At 43.6% G+C, this 17,179-nt stretch overlaps 1 protein-coding gene across 5 annotated transcripts in view; it reads left to right on the forward strand.

Annotated features, from left to right (window-relative positions):
• The window catches only part of CCNC (cyclin C), a 105,840-nt gene that overhangs the window by 86,654 nt on the left and 2,007 nt on the right, over positions 1 to 17,179 (forward strand). For 4 of the 5 annotated variants that reach the window (XM_033937910.1, XM_033937908.1, XM_033937906.1 and 1 more), the window contains 2 exons: positions 7,220 to 7,299; positions 12,178 to 12,296. In XM_033937910.1, the coding sequence (XP_033793801.1) occupies positions 7,220 to 7,299; positions 12,178 to 12,296 (199 nt within the window). Of the gene's footprint in view, positions 1 to 7,219; positions 7,300 to 12,177; positions 12,297 to 12,741; positions 12,815 to 17,179 lie in introns of all 5 variants that reach the window. The other variant, XM_033937907.1, reaches the window with a different exon arrangement.

Genomic DNA, 17,179 nt, shown 5'->3' on the forward strand with positions numbered 1-17,179 from the left:
GAACCTGAGCAATTCTTCAACGGAAGTCAGGCAGAAAAATTAACATCCATAGAAGTGAGCCTTGAGGACGTTCGTAGGCAGATAGAAAAACTAAAAACTGACAAATCCCCGGGTCCGGATGGCATACATCCAAGGGTTCTGAAGGAATTAAAGGAGGAGATAGCGGAACTACTGCAGCAAATTTGCAACTTATCCCTGAAAACAGGCGAGATCCCGGAAGATTGGAAGATAACCAACGTTACGCCCATCTTTAAAAAGGGATCAAGAGGTGACCCGGGAAACTAAAGGCCGGTGAGCCTGACTTCGGTTCCGGGGAAAATGGCAGAAGCACTGATAAAAGAAAACATCGATCAACATTTTGAAAAAAATGAACTTCTGATAACCAGCCAGCATGGTTTCTGCAAGGGAAGATCGTGCCTAACGAACTTATTGCACTTCTTCGAAGGGATCAACAAACGGATGGACAAAGGAGACCCCATAGACATCATATATCTAGATTTCCAAAAAGCCTTTGACAAGGTGCCCCATGAACGTCTACTCCGGAAACTGAAGAACCATGGGGTGGAAGGAGACGTACAAAGATGGATCAGAAACTGGTTGGAGGGTAGAAAACAAAGGGTAGGATTGAAGGGTCACTACTCCGACTGGAGGAGGGTCATGAGTGGTGTCCCGCAGGGCTCGGTGCTCGGGCCGCTGCTATTTAATATCTTCATAAATGATCTAGAAACAGGAACGAAGTGCGAGATAATAAAATTTGCGGACGACACCAAACTATTTAATGGAGCTCGGACTACAGAGGACTGCGAAAAGTTGCAAAGGGACTTGAACAAATTAGAAGAATGGGCGGCGAAATGGCAGATGAAGTTCAACATTGAAAAATGTAAAGTATTACATGTGGGGAGCAGAAACTCGAGGTACAACTATACAATGGGAGGGATGTTATTGAATAAGAGTACCCAGGAAAGGGACTTGGGGGTAATGGTGGACATGACAATGAAGCCGTCGGCACAGTGTGCAGCGGCCGCTAAGAGAGCGAATAGAATGCTTGGTATAATCAAAAAGGGTATTACAGCCAGAACGAAAGAAGTTATCCTGCCGTTGTATCGGGCGTTGGTGCGCCTGCATTTGGAGTACTGCGTCCAATATTGGTCGCCGTATCTTAAGAAGGATATGGCATTAGTCGAGAGGGTTCAAAGGAGAGCAACACGTCTGATAATAGGTATGGAAAACCTGTCATACTCTGAGAGATTGGAGAAGCTGGGTCTCTTTTCCCTGGAGAAGAGGAGACTTAGAGGGGATATGATAGAGACTTACAAGATCATGAAGGGCATAGAGAGAGTAGAGAGGGACAGATTCTTTGAACTTTCGAAAAATAAGAGAACAAGAGGGCATTCGGAAAAGTTGAAAGGGGACAGATTCAAAACAAATGCTAGGAAGTTCTTCTTTACCCAACGTGTGGTGGACACCTGGAATGCGCTTCCAGAGGACGTTATAAGGCAGAGTACGGTACTGGGGTTCAAGAAAGGATTGGACAAATTCCTACTGGAAATGGGGATAGAGGGGTATAGATAGAAGATTACTGCACAGGTCCTGGACCTGTTGGGCCGCCGCGTGAGCGGACTGCTGGGCGCGATGGACCTCGGGTCTGACCCAGCGGAGGCATTTCTTATGTTCTTACATTTGGAGTCTTGCTCGGGATCCCTTAAGTGTTTCGGTGGCAAGGAGTTTAGGTCAGAGTTTGGCGGTGTGGGAGGACTCGGTTCCGCGTCTCCGTCTCTTTGTCAGTGCCTTGCAGTCTTCTTTGTCTAATGCACGGGCTGATATACTGGCTGGGGCGTGGAGCGCTGATTTGGGCTGTACTATTCTACCCACTCTGATTTCTCACTGTTTTGTTTTCTTGCGTTTCCTCTCTCAGAACATGCTTCATAGAGAGCAGGAATATAAATTTTTGCATAGAATGTTTATTTCCCCGCAGAGAGCTCATCGTGCTGGTTTTGCGGCACATGCTTGCTGTCCCAAGTGTTCCTTGAGCCCTGCTACTCTGGGGCACATGTTTTGGGCGTGTCCGTTGATCCAGCCTTTTTGGCTGGAGGTGTGGGCTTTCCTGTCCTCCATTTGTGTTTCGTTGCCTGCATGCACCCCTGCTTCTGCCCTTTTTTACAATACTGAGGCTCTTCCACTTTGCTCGGTAGCACAGAGGTTGTTGATCTCTAAGGCTCTCCTATTGGCTAAGAGGATCATTTTGTTCTTTTGGCGGTCACAACAAGCCCCGTCCTTATCCCAGTGGCATGGGTCACTTTTTGATTTAGCTCTGCTGGAACGCAGAGCAGCAGGGACACAGGTTGAGAGCCTTTGGATCAAATTTCAAGATATTTGGGAGGGGTACTGGCTGACTTTTCCGCATGGGGAGCGGAGCCTATTGTTGAATTGCTGACGTGTCCGTTAAGCTCTCCTTCAGGGACCTGGAGGTTCACCTCCCCTTAGTGGGGTTTGCTCTTGTGGGACTGGGTCTGTTTCTGTCTCCTCTTATACTGAGTTTTTCTTTATGGTTCTGTTTTTAACTGTTATTAACCACACTGGTCTGGGGGTGGGGTGGGTTGGGGAATTGGGATTTTTCGCCTTTGCCTTTGTTTTATGCCTCTGGTGCTGGTGGGGGATGGGTGGGGAGGGTAATTGTAAAATCCTCTATTGGGCATGTACCATCTGTATTTTGTGTCTGCTGTCTGCTTCATGTGGACGGGCGGGTGCCATTATTTAGCAGATATGTTTATGTAATATTGCTCTTTTTCTTGTACTTGTGTGATGTTGGTTTTGCTCAATAAAGAAATATTATAATAAAAACAAAAAAAACTTGAAATCGAACGTGGTCTCTCCATTTCTAAAGAGCACCTTCTTCTGAACTTCATAACATTTTTAAATATACCTTACAATAATGGTCATTAATTGGTGATTAGCATCCAATTATTAGCTGACTAGTCTTTAAGCCCGTTATATTAACGGGTGCTAGAATATATGTCTGTCTGTCTGTCTTTCTTTATTTCTGTCTCTCTCCTGCCCCTGTCTCTTTCTTCCTTTTTTTATCTCTCTCCCTCCCACTGTCTGTCTTTCTTTCTGTCTGTCTCTCTCCCTGGCCCCCTTTGTCTGTCTGTGTTTCTTTCTTTCTGTCTTTCTCCCTGCCTTTTTGTGTGTGTGTCTGTCTTTCATTCTCGTGCGCTGCCTGCCTATCTTTCTGTCTCTCTCCATGGCCCCCTTATGTCTCCCCCCCAAAGCAAACCAAGATTGCTCCCTGGCCCCCTTCCCCCCCTCCCCCACTTCCCTGTGCAGCAACAGCAGCATTCCCCCCCTTCTCTGTGTAGCAGCAACAGCATTCCCCCCTTCCGTGTGCAGCAGTATTCCCCCCCCTCCCTGTACAGCAGCAGCATTCCCCCACACTTCCCTGTACAGCAGCAGCATTCCCTCCTCTGTGTAGCAGCAACAGCATTCCCCCCCTTTCCCTGTGTAGCAGCAGCATTCCCCCCCCACACACATACTTTCGAGTTGCCATAAATTTGGTAAAATTAGACTTTGGCATGAGGGGGAGGGAAAGATTAGAGGTGAGACTGATCAGAGCATCAACTCCATGTTACCATTACTGATGTCACTTCCTCTGTAGCTTTATTGTCTGTGGAGATCAGTTGGTTAGCCTCTGTGTCTTCTCTCCACTGCGGCCAACCCTAGCGGAAACAGGAAGTTGTGAGAGGGCAGGCCGCATTGGAGAGAAGACGGTGAGGCCAGTGGAAGCACAGCGCAGTACTTTTCGGTTAAACGCTATGAGCAGGCGAGAGGGAGGAGGGGGAAAAATTGGCATCGAGCATGACAGGTGCCGGATCCGGATAACAAAATTCATTTTTAAATTCAAAGCTGATGCTGCGGCTCCTCTCTCGATCCCCGCCTGGTGCGGTTCGAGAGAGTAGCCGCGGCGGCGGCTTTGAGCTCTGAATCAGCATTGGTATCGAACATGACAGGTGACTCAGCCCCAGATGCGCACCTTTGGAGAGCCGGGTGAGGAAGTCCGCCGTAGCCTCGCGCCTCCCCCCCCCCCCCCCCCCCGGGAGTACAAAAGGAAAGGATGACAAAGTTTATTTTTAAATTCAAAGCCGACACTTCGGCTCCTCTCTTGATCCCCGCCTGGTGTGGTTCGAGAGAGTAGCCGCGGTGGCGGCTTTGCAGGTAATTTCAAGTGTTCAAGCCCGATGCGTGGTAAGCGCGCATGCGCACTCTTGTGGCCACATCCCGACAGATCAGATCTCAGGGAACACGGCTTAAGAGTGCTCATGCACGCTTAACATATTATTATTATAGATGGCTCATTAAGCAATTAAGTTGCATATACAGAATGACACGGGGACAAATTTTTCCCTGTCCCTGCCAGAACTCGTTTTTCCGTCCCCACAAGTTCTTTTTGTGTCCCTGCCCCATTCCTGCAAGCTCTGTCCTCATCTGCACAAGCCTCCAACACTTTAAAATCATGTGTTTGAGGCTTGTGCAGTTAAGACATGCCCACATTTATGCACCATATATAGAATCTGTGGGTTCATGTCAAGCAAGATAAGTATTGTTAAAGCATTGAAGTTTTCTGACATCTCGTAACACTATATTTGCAGATTTACTAGCCGTGTGCTATGATTGAACCAGTGTTGCTGGTAGTCTTGACAAGTATTGAGGCATAAAATTCTGAGATTTTATTCACATTTTTCATCATGATACTTGAGGAGTTAATATAGTTTGAATTATTAAATGCTTATAATTAGGTCCCTGTATTTTGGTAAGATCATTCATCTTTGAACAGTCAAAGTACAACAGATTAATCTATTTTGACTCGACAGTACAGCTCAGATGCTCAGAGTTTTCTCTCAGGCTACCTACCTGCACTGCTAAGAACATAAGAATAGCCTTACTGGGTCAGAACAATGGTCCATCAAGCCCAGTAGCCCATTCTCACGGTGGCCAATCCAGGTCACTAGTACCTGGTCAAAACCCAAGGAGTAGCAACATTCCAGCATCTCAAAGAATAGCAAGATTCCGGAACCCCAATGAGAGCAACATTCCAGAGCTGAGATTGTGATGTCATAATGCCTCAGAGCCAACCTCAGCAGTGATGTTACAATGGCTTAATTGTCCTATACTTGGCTCATGTAAGAACATAAGAATAGCCTAATTGGGTCAGACCAATAATCCATCAAGCCCAGTAGCCCATTCTCACGGTGGCCAATCCAGGTCACTAGTACCTGGCCAAAACCCAGAGTAGCAACATTCCATGCTACCGATCCAGGGCAAGCAGAGGCTTCCCCCATGTCTTAATAACAGACTATGGACTTTTCCTCCAGGAATTTGTCCAAACCTTTCTTAAAACCAGCTACGCTATCCGCTTTTACCACAACCTCTCTTATAGTTACTGTCGTTTAAACCAGTGACACCTGAAGAAGGCGTCTATATACACCGAAACTAGGATCCTGGTTGGGACCATATTCTTTTATTAATAAAGGCTTTGTTTGGGGTTGAAAGGATGTCTCCCTTGCTTTTCTGCTGTACTGTTGCTATTCTAAGGCGAGGCTTTCTCTGTTTGCTCCATTTTGACTCGAGCATTGATGAACAACTATCAGGTGCTTATCCTGGTATGTTTGTAGAACTCAGTCTCTGGCAATATTGAAATCTAGGCTAAAAGCTTTCTTTTTTGAGACTGCTTTTAACTCCTAATTCCCACTCAGTTGTAAATTACCCACGCCTGTTTTATCATTCCCGCCACAGCCATCAAACTACTATATAAAGCTAAAAAATACGACCATGTCACTCTTCTCCGTGAAGTGCACTGGTTACCTGTCTCACATCACTCCACATACAAAATTCTTCTGCTCGTCTTCAAAATAAAACTTAACACGCTCTCCAGCATTCCTCGATAAACACGTCATTCCATACTAGAAACATAGAAATTGACGGTAGAAAAGGGCTATAGCCCATCGAGTCTGCCCATACCAGTGACCCACTCCCTGATTCTTACTCTCCTAGAGATCCCACATGAATATCCCATTTCCTCTTGAAATCTAACACGCTGCTGGCCTCAATCACCCGCTGAGGCAGCTCGTTCCAATGATCGACCACCCTTTCGGTGAAGAAGTACTTCCTAGCATCACCCTGAAATTTCCCTCCTCTGATTTTCAGCGAGTGTCCTCTGGTTACCGAGGGCCCCGTAAGACTGAAGATATCATCTTTCACCACTATACGCCCAGTAATATACTTGAAGGTTTCAATCATGTCTCCTCTCTGTCTTCGCTCCTCCAATGAGTACAATTAGGGCCAGAACTGACTAACTGTTCCAACAATTAAAGAACTTTTTTACACGAGAAATACAATTTTTTCCATAAGAACATAAGAATGGCCGCTGCCGGGTCAGACCAGTGGCCCATCGTGCCCAGCAGTCCCCTCATGCGGCAGCCCTCTGGTCAAAGACCAGCGCCCTAACTGAGACTATCCCTACCTGCGAACGTTCTGGTTCAGCAGGAACTTGTCTAACTTGGTCTTGAATCCCTGGAGGGTGTTTTCCCCTATGGCAGACTCCGGAAGAGCGTTCCAGTTTTCTACCACTCTCTGCCTCTGGAATGCCATGCCTTCTTATCTTCGCCACGAAAATTCTCTCGGTAAATTCAAAACCAAACTCAAAACCTTTTTATTCGAAGACGCATTCCCCAATACAAGAGAGTAACCGCTCCTCAACTGCAGCATCGTTTTATTATAAAGACCTGCTTCTATGAAGGGACCCCCATTCCATGCTGTTTTTCCCCCTCCCCTCGTATCCTTCTTTACTTTTACTTCTATGATGTAATTATCAACTTTCCTCACCCCTTGCTCCTTTCATTCCCAGTTATGTCCATGTCTTTGTCCTCATTTTGTTAAAATTTTTGTCCCATACATTTATTTTAATATTTTAACCATTGTAAACCAGTTAGATACATGTAGGTGTAAATAAACTTAAGAAATTCCCTAACCCTTATTTATCCTGTTTGTTTTAATTAGATTGTAAGCTCTATTGAGCAGGGATTGTCTCTGACATGTTTAATGTACAGCGCTGCATACGTCTATCAGCGCTATAGAAATAAGTAGAAGTAGAGTCTATAGGTTGGGCCTTTTATGTTTTTAAAATGTTTAGTTTATTATTTAGTTTAATGTTTTGCCTTTCTTTCAGCTTGCCTCCATGTAGCCTGTGTGGTCCAGCAGAAGGATGCAAGGCAGTGGTTTGCTGAGCTCTCTGTTGACATGGAGAAGGTAATTTGTTCATTGGGGGCACAGAACGCCAAACCAAGTGTTCTTTAGACATGACAGATCAAATGACTTTCTCAATTAGAACTGCAGGTTGGTTTGTTTTTTTATAAGTGCCCCTAGCCACTATTTATTTACTTATTTATATATATATATATATATATATATATATATATATATATATATATATATATATATATATATATCCTGTCCTCCCCAAAGAGTTCAGAATGGGTTAACAGTTTACATTCACAGTGTTACAATATAGGGTTTACCTACAGTGTGTTGCAGTATATCTTCATATAGGATTGCTTTCTGATGCTGGTGAAGGATTGAGGAAGTGACTAGGCCAAAAGGTAGGTTTTTACAGCTTTTCTAAAGTTAAGAAGTCCTTTAAGGGCTCTGATATGAGGAGATAGGCTATTCCAGAGGTTTGGTAAGAAATGGGAATAGGATTGTTTCCAGGCTGTATGGAGTTGGAGAGTGTGTCCTGATGGTGTATGTAGGCGTATTTCATCTTGGGAGCGTAGCGTTCTCTTTGGGGTGTAGAGAGGAAGTTTGTCTGAGAAGTAGTTGGGTGACATGTTGTAGAGGAATTTATATGCCAGCACTAGGCCTTTGAAAATGCAGCGTTTGGTTATGGGCAGCCAGTGGGCTGATATCCATGATAAGCCGATTCATGGGCTTGTAGGTTTTTCAGTAATCTTATTGCTTCATTTTGAACCTGCTGTAGTCATGTGATGGTGGTTGCTGTAAGACCGTTGAATGAAGCGTTGCAGTAATCTAGGCTTCCGCACAAATCATAGCACAGAAACCGTCTTAGCTTCTCTGACTAATTACCTCTTCCACTTATTTTCACTGGGAAAACGCCCTGATACTCCAGTTCGACCTGAGCAGTGCCTTTGACCTGGTTGACCATGACATTTTACTCAGATGCCTCGACTCCATTGGCATCACCAGACAAGTACTAAGCTGGTTCACAGGCTTCTTAAAAAAACACACTTACCAGGTTCACTGTAACGGAACCTTCTCCCAATCCTGGCACAATCCCTGCGGAGTTCCTCAGGGCTCCCCTCTATCCCCCTCTCTATTCAACGTCTACATGGCTTCGTTGGGTCATATGTTATCTGACCTAAAACTGAAATTGTATATATACGCAGATGACATCACTATTATCATTCCCATAACTTCTCTTACACAAGAGACTGAACAATTCACCTCTTCCGTCTTCACCAAGATAGAACAATGGACCACATTATTCAAATTAAAACTAAACCCAGAAAAAAACAAAATTTTCCTGGCTAGTCCCACCAACAAGCTAACAAATACCTCCTTGAAATTAACGGGTTAGACTACCCAATTAACCCCACTATCAAAATCCTTGGAGTCATCCTAGACTGATGCCTGACTTTCGAAGTCCATACTAATGCACTGGTTAAAAAATGTAAAGAGGGGATAATAGAGCCCCCTGTAGTACTCCATATTTGATTTGTTTTAGTCTCAGTCTCCCAGTGAAAAGTATCGGTCCATCTTTTTGAGTATTTTCCCCAGAAACTTCAATCTTTTCTATCCACATGCCTGAACCAGACCAGTTTTTTTCTTTCCTCCCTCCTCCTCCTCCACAGTCTCTGCTAGCTTTTCCTAACCTTTTATTCCTTCCCTTGATTGTATTTGTCCTAGCATTTTCTTCTTTTGAGGTTTCAGTTCAGTCAGCTTCTTTCAACGGCATCATAAACTTTCGTTTATAGCCGCCCCCTGGGTTTTCTCCTGTATTTTATTTTCATAATCTTGCACAGCCTAGCTGTTGCAAAGACAGTGGGTGGCCAGGAGCCAAAAGCTACTTTTCCCTCCAGAACCCAGTGCCACTATAACTGGCAACTGGTTTTCTTCGAAGATACCTCCGACAAATACCTTTATAATAGCTTATAACAACTCACAGACCTCAGCGGTGTTGCTGCGTGAAAATCAAGTTTTAACACACGCAGTTTTTACACACCAAACTCGTTATCGGTCTAAAAATTTTTGAAAGTGCTTGTAATGCAATCTCTCTCTATATAAATACATCTTATAGGTATAAATACTCATCTTAATGTGCAAAAATGTGGCTTGGGGGTGCATATTCTGACATAGGACTATGATTTGCCACCAGGTTGTATGAAGGAATCCCCCTAAATTATACCTATAAAATCTATAATAATAAAACGCTAAGCGCGCATGCGCACTCACACCGCGTGTTCCCTGATCCCTGTTGTGTCAGGATGTGCCAAGGCGAGAGTGCGCATGCACGCTCCGCGAGGGGAGGAGGGAGAGGGCTGGGGCTGTCCCGCTGGCAGCATGGCCCCGATCCCCTGTGCCCGCTCACCGCCCCACTGCCGAGCTCCAAAGCGAAGAAGCCGCGGTCCGGCCCAGCCCGCTGAGAGGGAGAGCGGCGCTGGCACCGGGGAGGGAGGTGGGACACAGACGAGGGCTTCAAGCTAAGTACTCCCAACCACAGACCTCCCAAGCTCCGCCCTAAACCCACCCAAGCTGTGCCCCAGATCCTACCCCCTTTACTAATTATAATGCAATTTTTTTCCTTTCATTTTTCATATACACACAGGAGATATAAATTCTCAAAACTGACGCATTTCAATCACTAAATTGAAAATAAAATCATTTTTCTTACCTTTGTTGTCTGGTGATTTAATTAGTTCCTGGTTGGACTTCCTTCTGACTGTGCATCTAACGTTTCTTTCACAATCTAGCCCCATCCCCTTTGGGTCCAGGTCTCTATCTCTCTTTTCCCTCTGCTTACCCTCCCCAGATCCAGTGTCAGTTCTCCTTTGTACCTACCACCACCTTTGTTTCAGGTCTCCCTCTCTTTCCCTCCTCTGTTATGATCTTCCATCTATCTGTTCTTCCTCAGGGTCTCTCTCACTCTGTCTGCACCTCCCATAGTCCAGCATCTGCCTCCTGTCTTTCTTCTGCTTGCAACCCCCCGCCCCTCCAGCATTTGTTCTCCTTTCTTCCAGGTCTTTCTCTGCTTCTCTCTTTCTCCTTCCTTCCTCCCTCCCTGGTCCAGAATCTTTTCATCTCTCTGCAGTCTCTCTCTCTCTTCCCTCTATACACCCCCAAGTCCAACATCTGCCCCCTCTCTTCTGCCTCCCCTTTGTTTCAGGTTTCTCCCTCTCTCTATCTTCCTTCTGCTAACATTTTGAGTCCTCCTACCTTTGATCCAGGTCTTTGTCTCTCTCACACTCTGTCTTACCCCTCCCCAGGGCCTGACATCTCTCTCTCCTCGGTTCAGGGTGTTCCCCTCTCTACCTCTAGTCCAGCATCTGCCCTGCCTTTTCCTGTCTTCAAGTCTATTTTTCCGCCCCTCCTCAAGGACCTTTTCTGTCTCTCTCTCTCTCTCTCTGCCTGCCTCTCCTCAAGGTCCTTTTTTGTCTCTCTCCCTCTCTTCCCCCCCCCCCACCCCCGGTGTCCAGATCCAGCGTCCCACCGGGGCCCTCACGATGGGTGGGGCCTTACCTCTGCTGCTTCCCGCACCCAGTGAGAGAGGTCATTCCGCAGTCCACCGCTAAGCTAATTATGGCAGCCTGCAGAGCGAATCTAGCAGGCTGCCGTTGGCTTCTGAACCACATTCCCTCTGCTGCGATCCCGCCCCTCCTCTGACATCAGGGGCGGGTCCGCGGCAGAAGGAACGTGTGCGGAGATTGACAGCAGCCTGCTAGGTTTGCTCTGCAGGCTTCTGTAATTAGCTTGATGGTACTCGAAAGCGGCAGTGGCAGCGCTTTTAAAGGTGAGACTAGAAGGGAAGAGCAGGAGAGCCGGGCCGCATTGAGAGCCGTTTTAGCCTGGGGGCCATTTGTTGTGCAGGGCTGTTTTGAGGTATTATAATACAATACATAATACATGAGCTTGTGTAAAGGTGTTATAATATAGAGTTAGCATTTTTTAATGTTTTTTACTACAGACATATTTATACCATAATCAGTCATTCTACATATATACATGCCTTTATACCATTTATACACTCATACATTTATGCAATCTTCCTACTTATATACACATATAGTATCATGTACATATAATACAATTAGTATGTACTTTGATTTTTATTTATTCCTTTTTTTTCAAGTTTTTATTTTTATTTTGTACATTCTTTTACAAATACAGCATTATAAATCATTATAATTTCCATAGTATAAACCTAACAAATCGACTGACAGACCTTCCATGTTACTACGCGGCATCCACTATGCAGGCAAACTGGGAAAATCCCTTCTCTTCAATATCACAGGTCTTTGGAACGACCTCACCTCCCCGTTGCGGAACCTGAGCTCCCTTCAGTTATTCCGCAAACAACTGAAAACCTGGCTTTTCAGCAAATTGTAACTCTATCCTTCCCCCCTTTCTCTCCCCCCTTCTACACATAAGTTCATGTAATCCTTTTTCTTCTTCTCTACCCACTATTTTAAGTTCTTGTAAACCGTGTCGAGCTCCATTCTCATGGAGATGATGCGGTAAATAAACTTAAGGTTTAGATTAGATTAGATTAGATGTGATTTTTATTTATGTTGTTGAGAAACCAAAAAGAGACTATTGGTTGTGCTTTAACTTTGTTCTATTGTATTGCTAGAGAACAAAATATAGTTTGACGTCATAGGATATTTTAATTAATACTAAATCATCATGCTGACCTTACCAGCTCTCATTTTCATCTAAAATAAGATGTAATTTTTAACAAAAGAGGCAATGTTAATAAATGTTAATAAGCCTCCAAATTATGTTGCCTTTTTTTGTGCATTTTTTAGTAGTTCTTTAAACTTCTTTATGAGAACTAGGACAGAACAAATCTGAACTTGATTTCAACCATGGGTTTGTTTGTTTTTTTTCCATGAGATTTTGGAGATAATCCGGGTGATTCTGAAACTGTACGAACAATGGAAAAATTTTGACGAAAGAAAAGAAATGGCTGCTATCCTCAGCAAAATGCCAAAGCCCAAACCTCCTCCAAATAGGTATGTTGTTCTTGAGGCTTGCGCTCCGTTGTTTTGTCTTTGACTTGCTGATCATCTATGTGAGGGGGCCAGTGGAAGGCACATGAGGGGGTGGGTTTGGACTGTTGATGCATGCAACTCGGGGCACCTTCAAACTATGTGCAAATAGCATTAAGAACTGGGATTCAGGAGGAGCTTTGGCACTTGGCTGTCTGTTAAACACTTAGTGTGGAAATGCATTTGTAAACGCCTAAAAATGACAGTGCAGGCCTGTGGGTTTCAACCTGTTGGCCATATACCCATGATGCTCATGCCCGGCTACCAGGATTCTGGCAAGGGGAAGTCTAGAAAGGAGGAATCTTTGTGGGGGAAGGTACAAAAAAATTGGTTCTGTTTCCCTTACCACTGATGGGCCACATTCTCAAACTGTTGCTTCCCTGCTTATTTTTTCTTTCAATTTTTCTAGTGAATTTAGTGTTCGTGAAAGGTACCCGATTGACAGCACTGGAAACTGAAGCCAACATTTATCCACAGAACAGGTACAGCCTGGGCAGCGGCAGTGCAAGCTTCCTCCCCCTACACACTGCCCCGCCAATGTGCCTCAACCCTGTTCAGTTTCCATATCCGTTCAGTTGTTGGCCTCTCTTCTGGGACTGCCAGGCAAAATGCCGTTTAGTACCTACTGTGGTGGTGGTGGTTTTAATGCCATGAACAATAGGAATGAGGCCACCCATTGACTCTTAGAGGGAAGTGACCAGGGCTCACTGTAAACCTGAGCAGAACTGACAGCAATTAAGTAGGGAATGTTTTCCATGAGGCTGTGTCAATTAACATTTATAAAACAAAATGTTTCCTAGGTTTTTACACCTTCCCTGTGAGTCTGGAAATTGCAGGGACCTCAGATTTTCCCTGTCGCTGCCAGTCATTGCCTCCTGCAAAACAATAGTCATTGCCACAGCATTCTAAGCTACGTGCATTTCTGTTCAGCAATTGCAATATATTGCATCAAAAGTACAGTGATTTTAGAAATAGATTGATGCCGTACCTTCATTACTGAAAATCTAGACCTCGCCCATCGATTTTTAGGGAGATGGCGTCCAGCTGGGAATATTTAGCATGAAAAAAAGTGCTTCAGAATGCTGATATATTATCAATAATCACTAGCACATCTGAATACAGAGCATACAATTTGTTACTCCACTCTCCATCTCCTATGCTGTCAGGGAGCCAAAGGGGCCTCATTATTTGACTAGATGTTAAATTGTTTAGACCATGAAATCCCTTTGTTTTATTTAGCATCTGGTACTTACATGGTTGGATGTATACTGTCTGCAGTGGTGTTTCCCCTTCTGTTTTGCGTTTTAGGTACTAAATGTTAAAAGTAAAGCTTGTTTGAATGTTCCAGTTTTTTAAGCTGGGCTAATGTTTTATTGGTGTAACAGGATAACACAGAATAAAAATTAGAGCTTTGGTTTCTGATTGGTGTCTGATATATACCACATGGCTCCTGTTTCCTTTGAATGGAGTGCTTATATTGGACTAAAATGCACTGGCCAATGAGCTCTCTGCTTGCTGTATATTCAGTAAGGCCAATGGCAATGTATTGCTACCATATTCTGGAAGGATCATTTTTCAGACTGGAAGGCAACTTTAATTAACATGCCAGTTTAATTTCTCCTAAAAAAATTTTTAAAATAATTTTATCCCATTCTGGACTCTCTATGCCTTAACCCTTTCAGGACCATAAGGATCGTAGGCCAATTTTTGTGGTTTTGACGACATTTTTATGGTAAAAAGGGCTTGCAGATGCCAAAAAATTGATTTTTTTTGTGAAATATCATTATTTTTATTTAAAAAATCACACTTCTGGCTTATGGACAGTGTGGCAAGTGAATCTTCTCGTCAATCTGGCAACGACACTAATGAATGAATGTCGGAACCAGTTTGTTTACATAAAGGCAGTATCATATGGAATCCGTACATATCAAATTTAGAACTGTAGACTATCCCAATCAAAATTTATAGGATTTTAAAGTTATGGGACAAATATGTCCCTTGGTCCTGAAAGGGCTACACAAGACTCACTAAATCGTAGAATGCCTGGAAAATTCATACTGAAATTCAATGGGTCTTGTAGTTTTAATACAATACATTTCTATTGCAGAAATAAATCTCCTTTTACATGGTGCTGTCTAGTATTCAAGTTTTACACTTGAGGTTTCTGGTTGACTGAAGATTTTTGGATGGCAAGTTCTCTTGGTCCCAGTTTCAGGACTATCCAGTCTCTAGCTTTGACTCCATTTTCTTTAGATTGCCATCTGTGATTGCATTGTTACTGACACGATAACTTGTCCACCCTGCAGTGAAATTAAGCCCAAGCAACTTTTTCAGTTCACTTTCCAAATGGATGTCAGGTGATTGCGACTTTCAGGTTGGAAATGGCCTTATCCCTCACTTGATTTATGTTTGATCAGGGTACCAAACAGAATCGGTTCATGCATTCAAAAATCATCACATCTGACAAAGTGGACTCTGGTCATCTAAGGCTCAGTCCTCAGTAAATTGGTTGGTCAATAAGATATGTAAACCAATAATTTCTTCTGCCATCTTATAAATAATTATAACCAAAAATTATTTAATTAAAACATCACGTTATTCTCTTAATTTTTAAATAAAAACATTAGTGCTCAGAAAATGGCCACCCAACAAATGGTCTGTGGCCACATTCCCAAAGGCGTTCTGAGCCACCTCTTTTCAATCATCGCACTATTGAGTAAATTCCTTAATTAATTAATAAGATTTTTAAGTACTTATCTTGTGACATTGTTGAAATGTCTGTTTCGGTGTCAAGTCAAAAGCGCGCCGGGACAAAAGCGCGCCCAGACAATTGAGCGCAGCGCGGAGGCGCAATAAGTCAAAAATTGTTGAACAATTGGCCAATGGGACATTTGAAACAGACGGTTCATAGACAACGGCGCGAAAGACAAAGGCGTGCCCAGACAATTGAGCGCAGTGCGGAGGCGCGCGCCGCTCATAATTACTGTTTTTAGGGCTCCGACGGGGGTGTGTGGGGGGGGGAACCCCCCCACTTTACTTAATAGACATCGCGCCGCGTTGTGGGGGCGTTGTGGGGTGTGTGGGGGGTTCTAACCCCCCAAATTTTACTGAAAACTTAACTTTTTCCCTGTTTTTAGGGAAAAAGTTAAGTTTACAGTAAAATGTGGAGGGTTGCAACCCCCCAAACCCCCCATAACGCCGGCGCGATGTCTGTTAAGTAAAGTGGGGGGGGGGTTCCCCAACAAAACCCCCCGTCGGAGCCCTAAAAACAGTAATTTTGAGTGGCGCGCGCCTCCGCACTGCGCTCAATTGTCTGGGCACGCCTTTGTCTTTCGCGCCGTTGTCTATGAACCGTCTGTTTCAAATGTCCCATTGGCCAATTGTTCAACAATTTTTGACTTATTGCGAGACTGCTGTTGAGATCTCAGCATTCATTTTCATGGCTGAAAGAGGATGGCAGGAGCAAGTGGGAATTGATCCTGCCCCAGTGTGCCGCTGGACTACCAGGGAAACGAGGTAGGCTTGGGGTCCTTTCTTTGGGTCCGGCAGGGGGTTGGCATGTTAGTCTGGAGAGGGAGGGGGAACTCTGCCTATTCTTGTTGTTGGGGAAAGTCTCCTGTGGGGGGTGCTGTCCTCTGCAGGAACCTAACCCCATTTTGCAGTTTGTGAATATTTTCAAGAACCATACTACCGTGAATAACGAGAATAGACTGTATATAAAATTAATATACATTTGTTAAGCATTTGCTTTAATTGGAAAAATATTCACTCGCTAGCTCTGTCACAATCCCACATCAACCTATGAGAAACACAAAAATGATCACACTTTCTTACTGGCTATTACCTCAATGTGTTCAATCATGATAGAATATGGACCCACACAATCTCACAGGTTTGTCCATAAGATTTCACTATTCAATTTCAAGAGTATTAGTATTTTATTCACAAATAAATCACTGCTGTCTTTACAGTAGTAAAATCGTTTTCCTTACTGAAATGAAGTTGTTCTAATACCATGAATTGTAAATCATAAAGCTCATGATTAGTTTGTAGCCAGTGATCTTCAAGGGTAACGTCCCATTGCTTAAATGCTCCCCTTTTCGAATTTTAATACGACATCTTGAATGTCCAATATAATATAAACCATAGGGGCATTTAATACAATATATTGCATGTGCTGAATTACAATCCATCCTATGGTGCAAATAAAACACTTCATCTGTCCTTGGAATCAAAATTTTTTAAAATCTCCAAACTTAGAGGGAAGCATGAGTATTATTGACATTTAAAGTGGTCCCATCACTTGACTGATTCAAACTCATTGACGATGACTGAAAAAAGGTGTATCTCAGTACTCATTTAGGAATGTGGGCACAGGATGTTAGTTGGGCGGCCATTTTGTCAGCACTAATAATTTTTTTAAAATAACTTTTTTTAAGAGGATGAAGTAATGAGTTTGGTTTAAAAATAATTTTTTACTTATAAGATGGTAGGACACAAGGAAATTATTAATTTACATAAGTGAACAATTTTTTAGGGTTTATAAGAGTTATCTCCCCAATATTTATAGTTGTAGTCTATAAGATGCCATCTGCCTCTGTCAATTTTGTTACTCCAGACTAGCCCAGCCACTCCCTTTTCAGACCTTATCCCACACAATGCTTGTGAATATGTTCATGATGTAACAAGCAAGTAAAGCAAACTTTGGGTTTCATGAGCCAGTTTTATTGATTGTGCAGGGATAAAATGAGTTGCAGCATTGAACATGAACTTGTTGCAGGTTTTTTCATAAGCCCCTATTCTTGACACCTCTACATCACAAAGCTCTTATTTTTCTTCTAATTTCA

This window comes from Geotrypetes seraphini, chromosome 3, assembly GCF_902459505.1.
Source record: "Geotrypetes seraphini chromosome 3, aGeoSer1.1, whole genome shotgun sequence".
In the NCBI taxonomy this organism is placed as follows: Eukaryota; Metazoa; Chordata; class Amphibia; order Gymnophiona; family Dermophiidae; genus Geotrypetes; species Geotrypetes seraphini.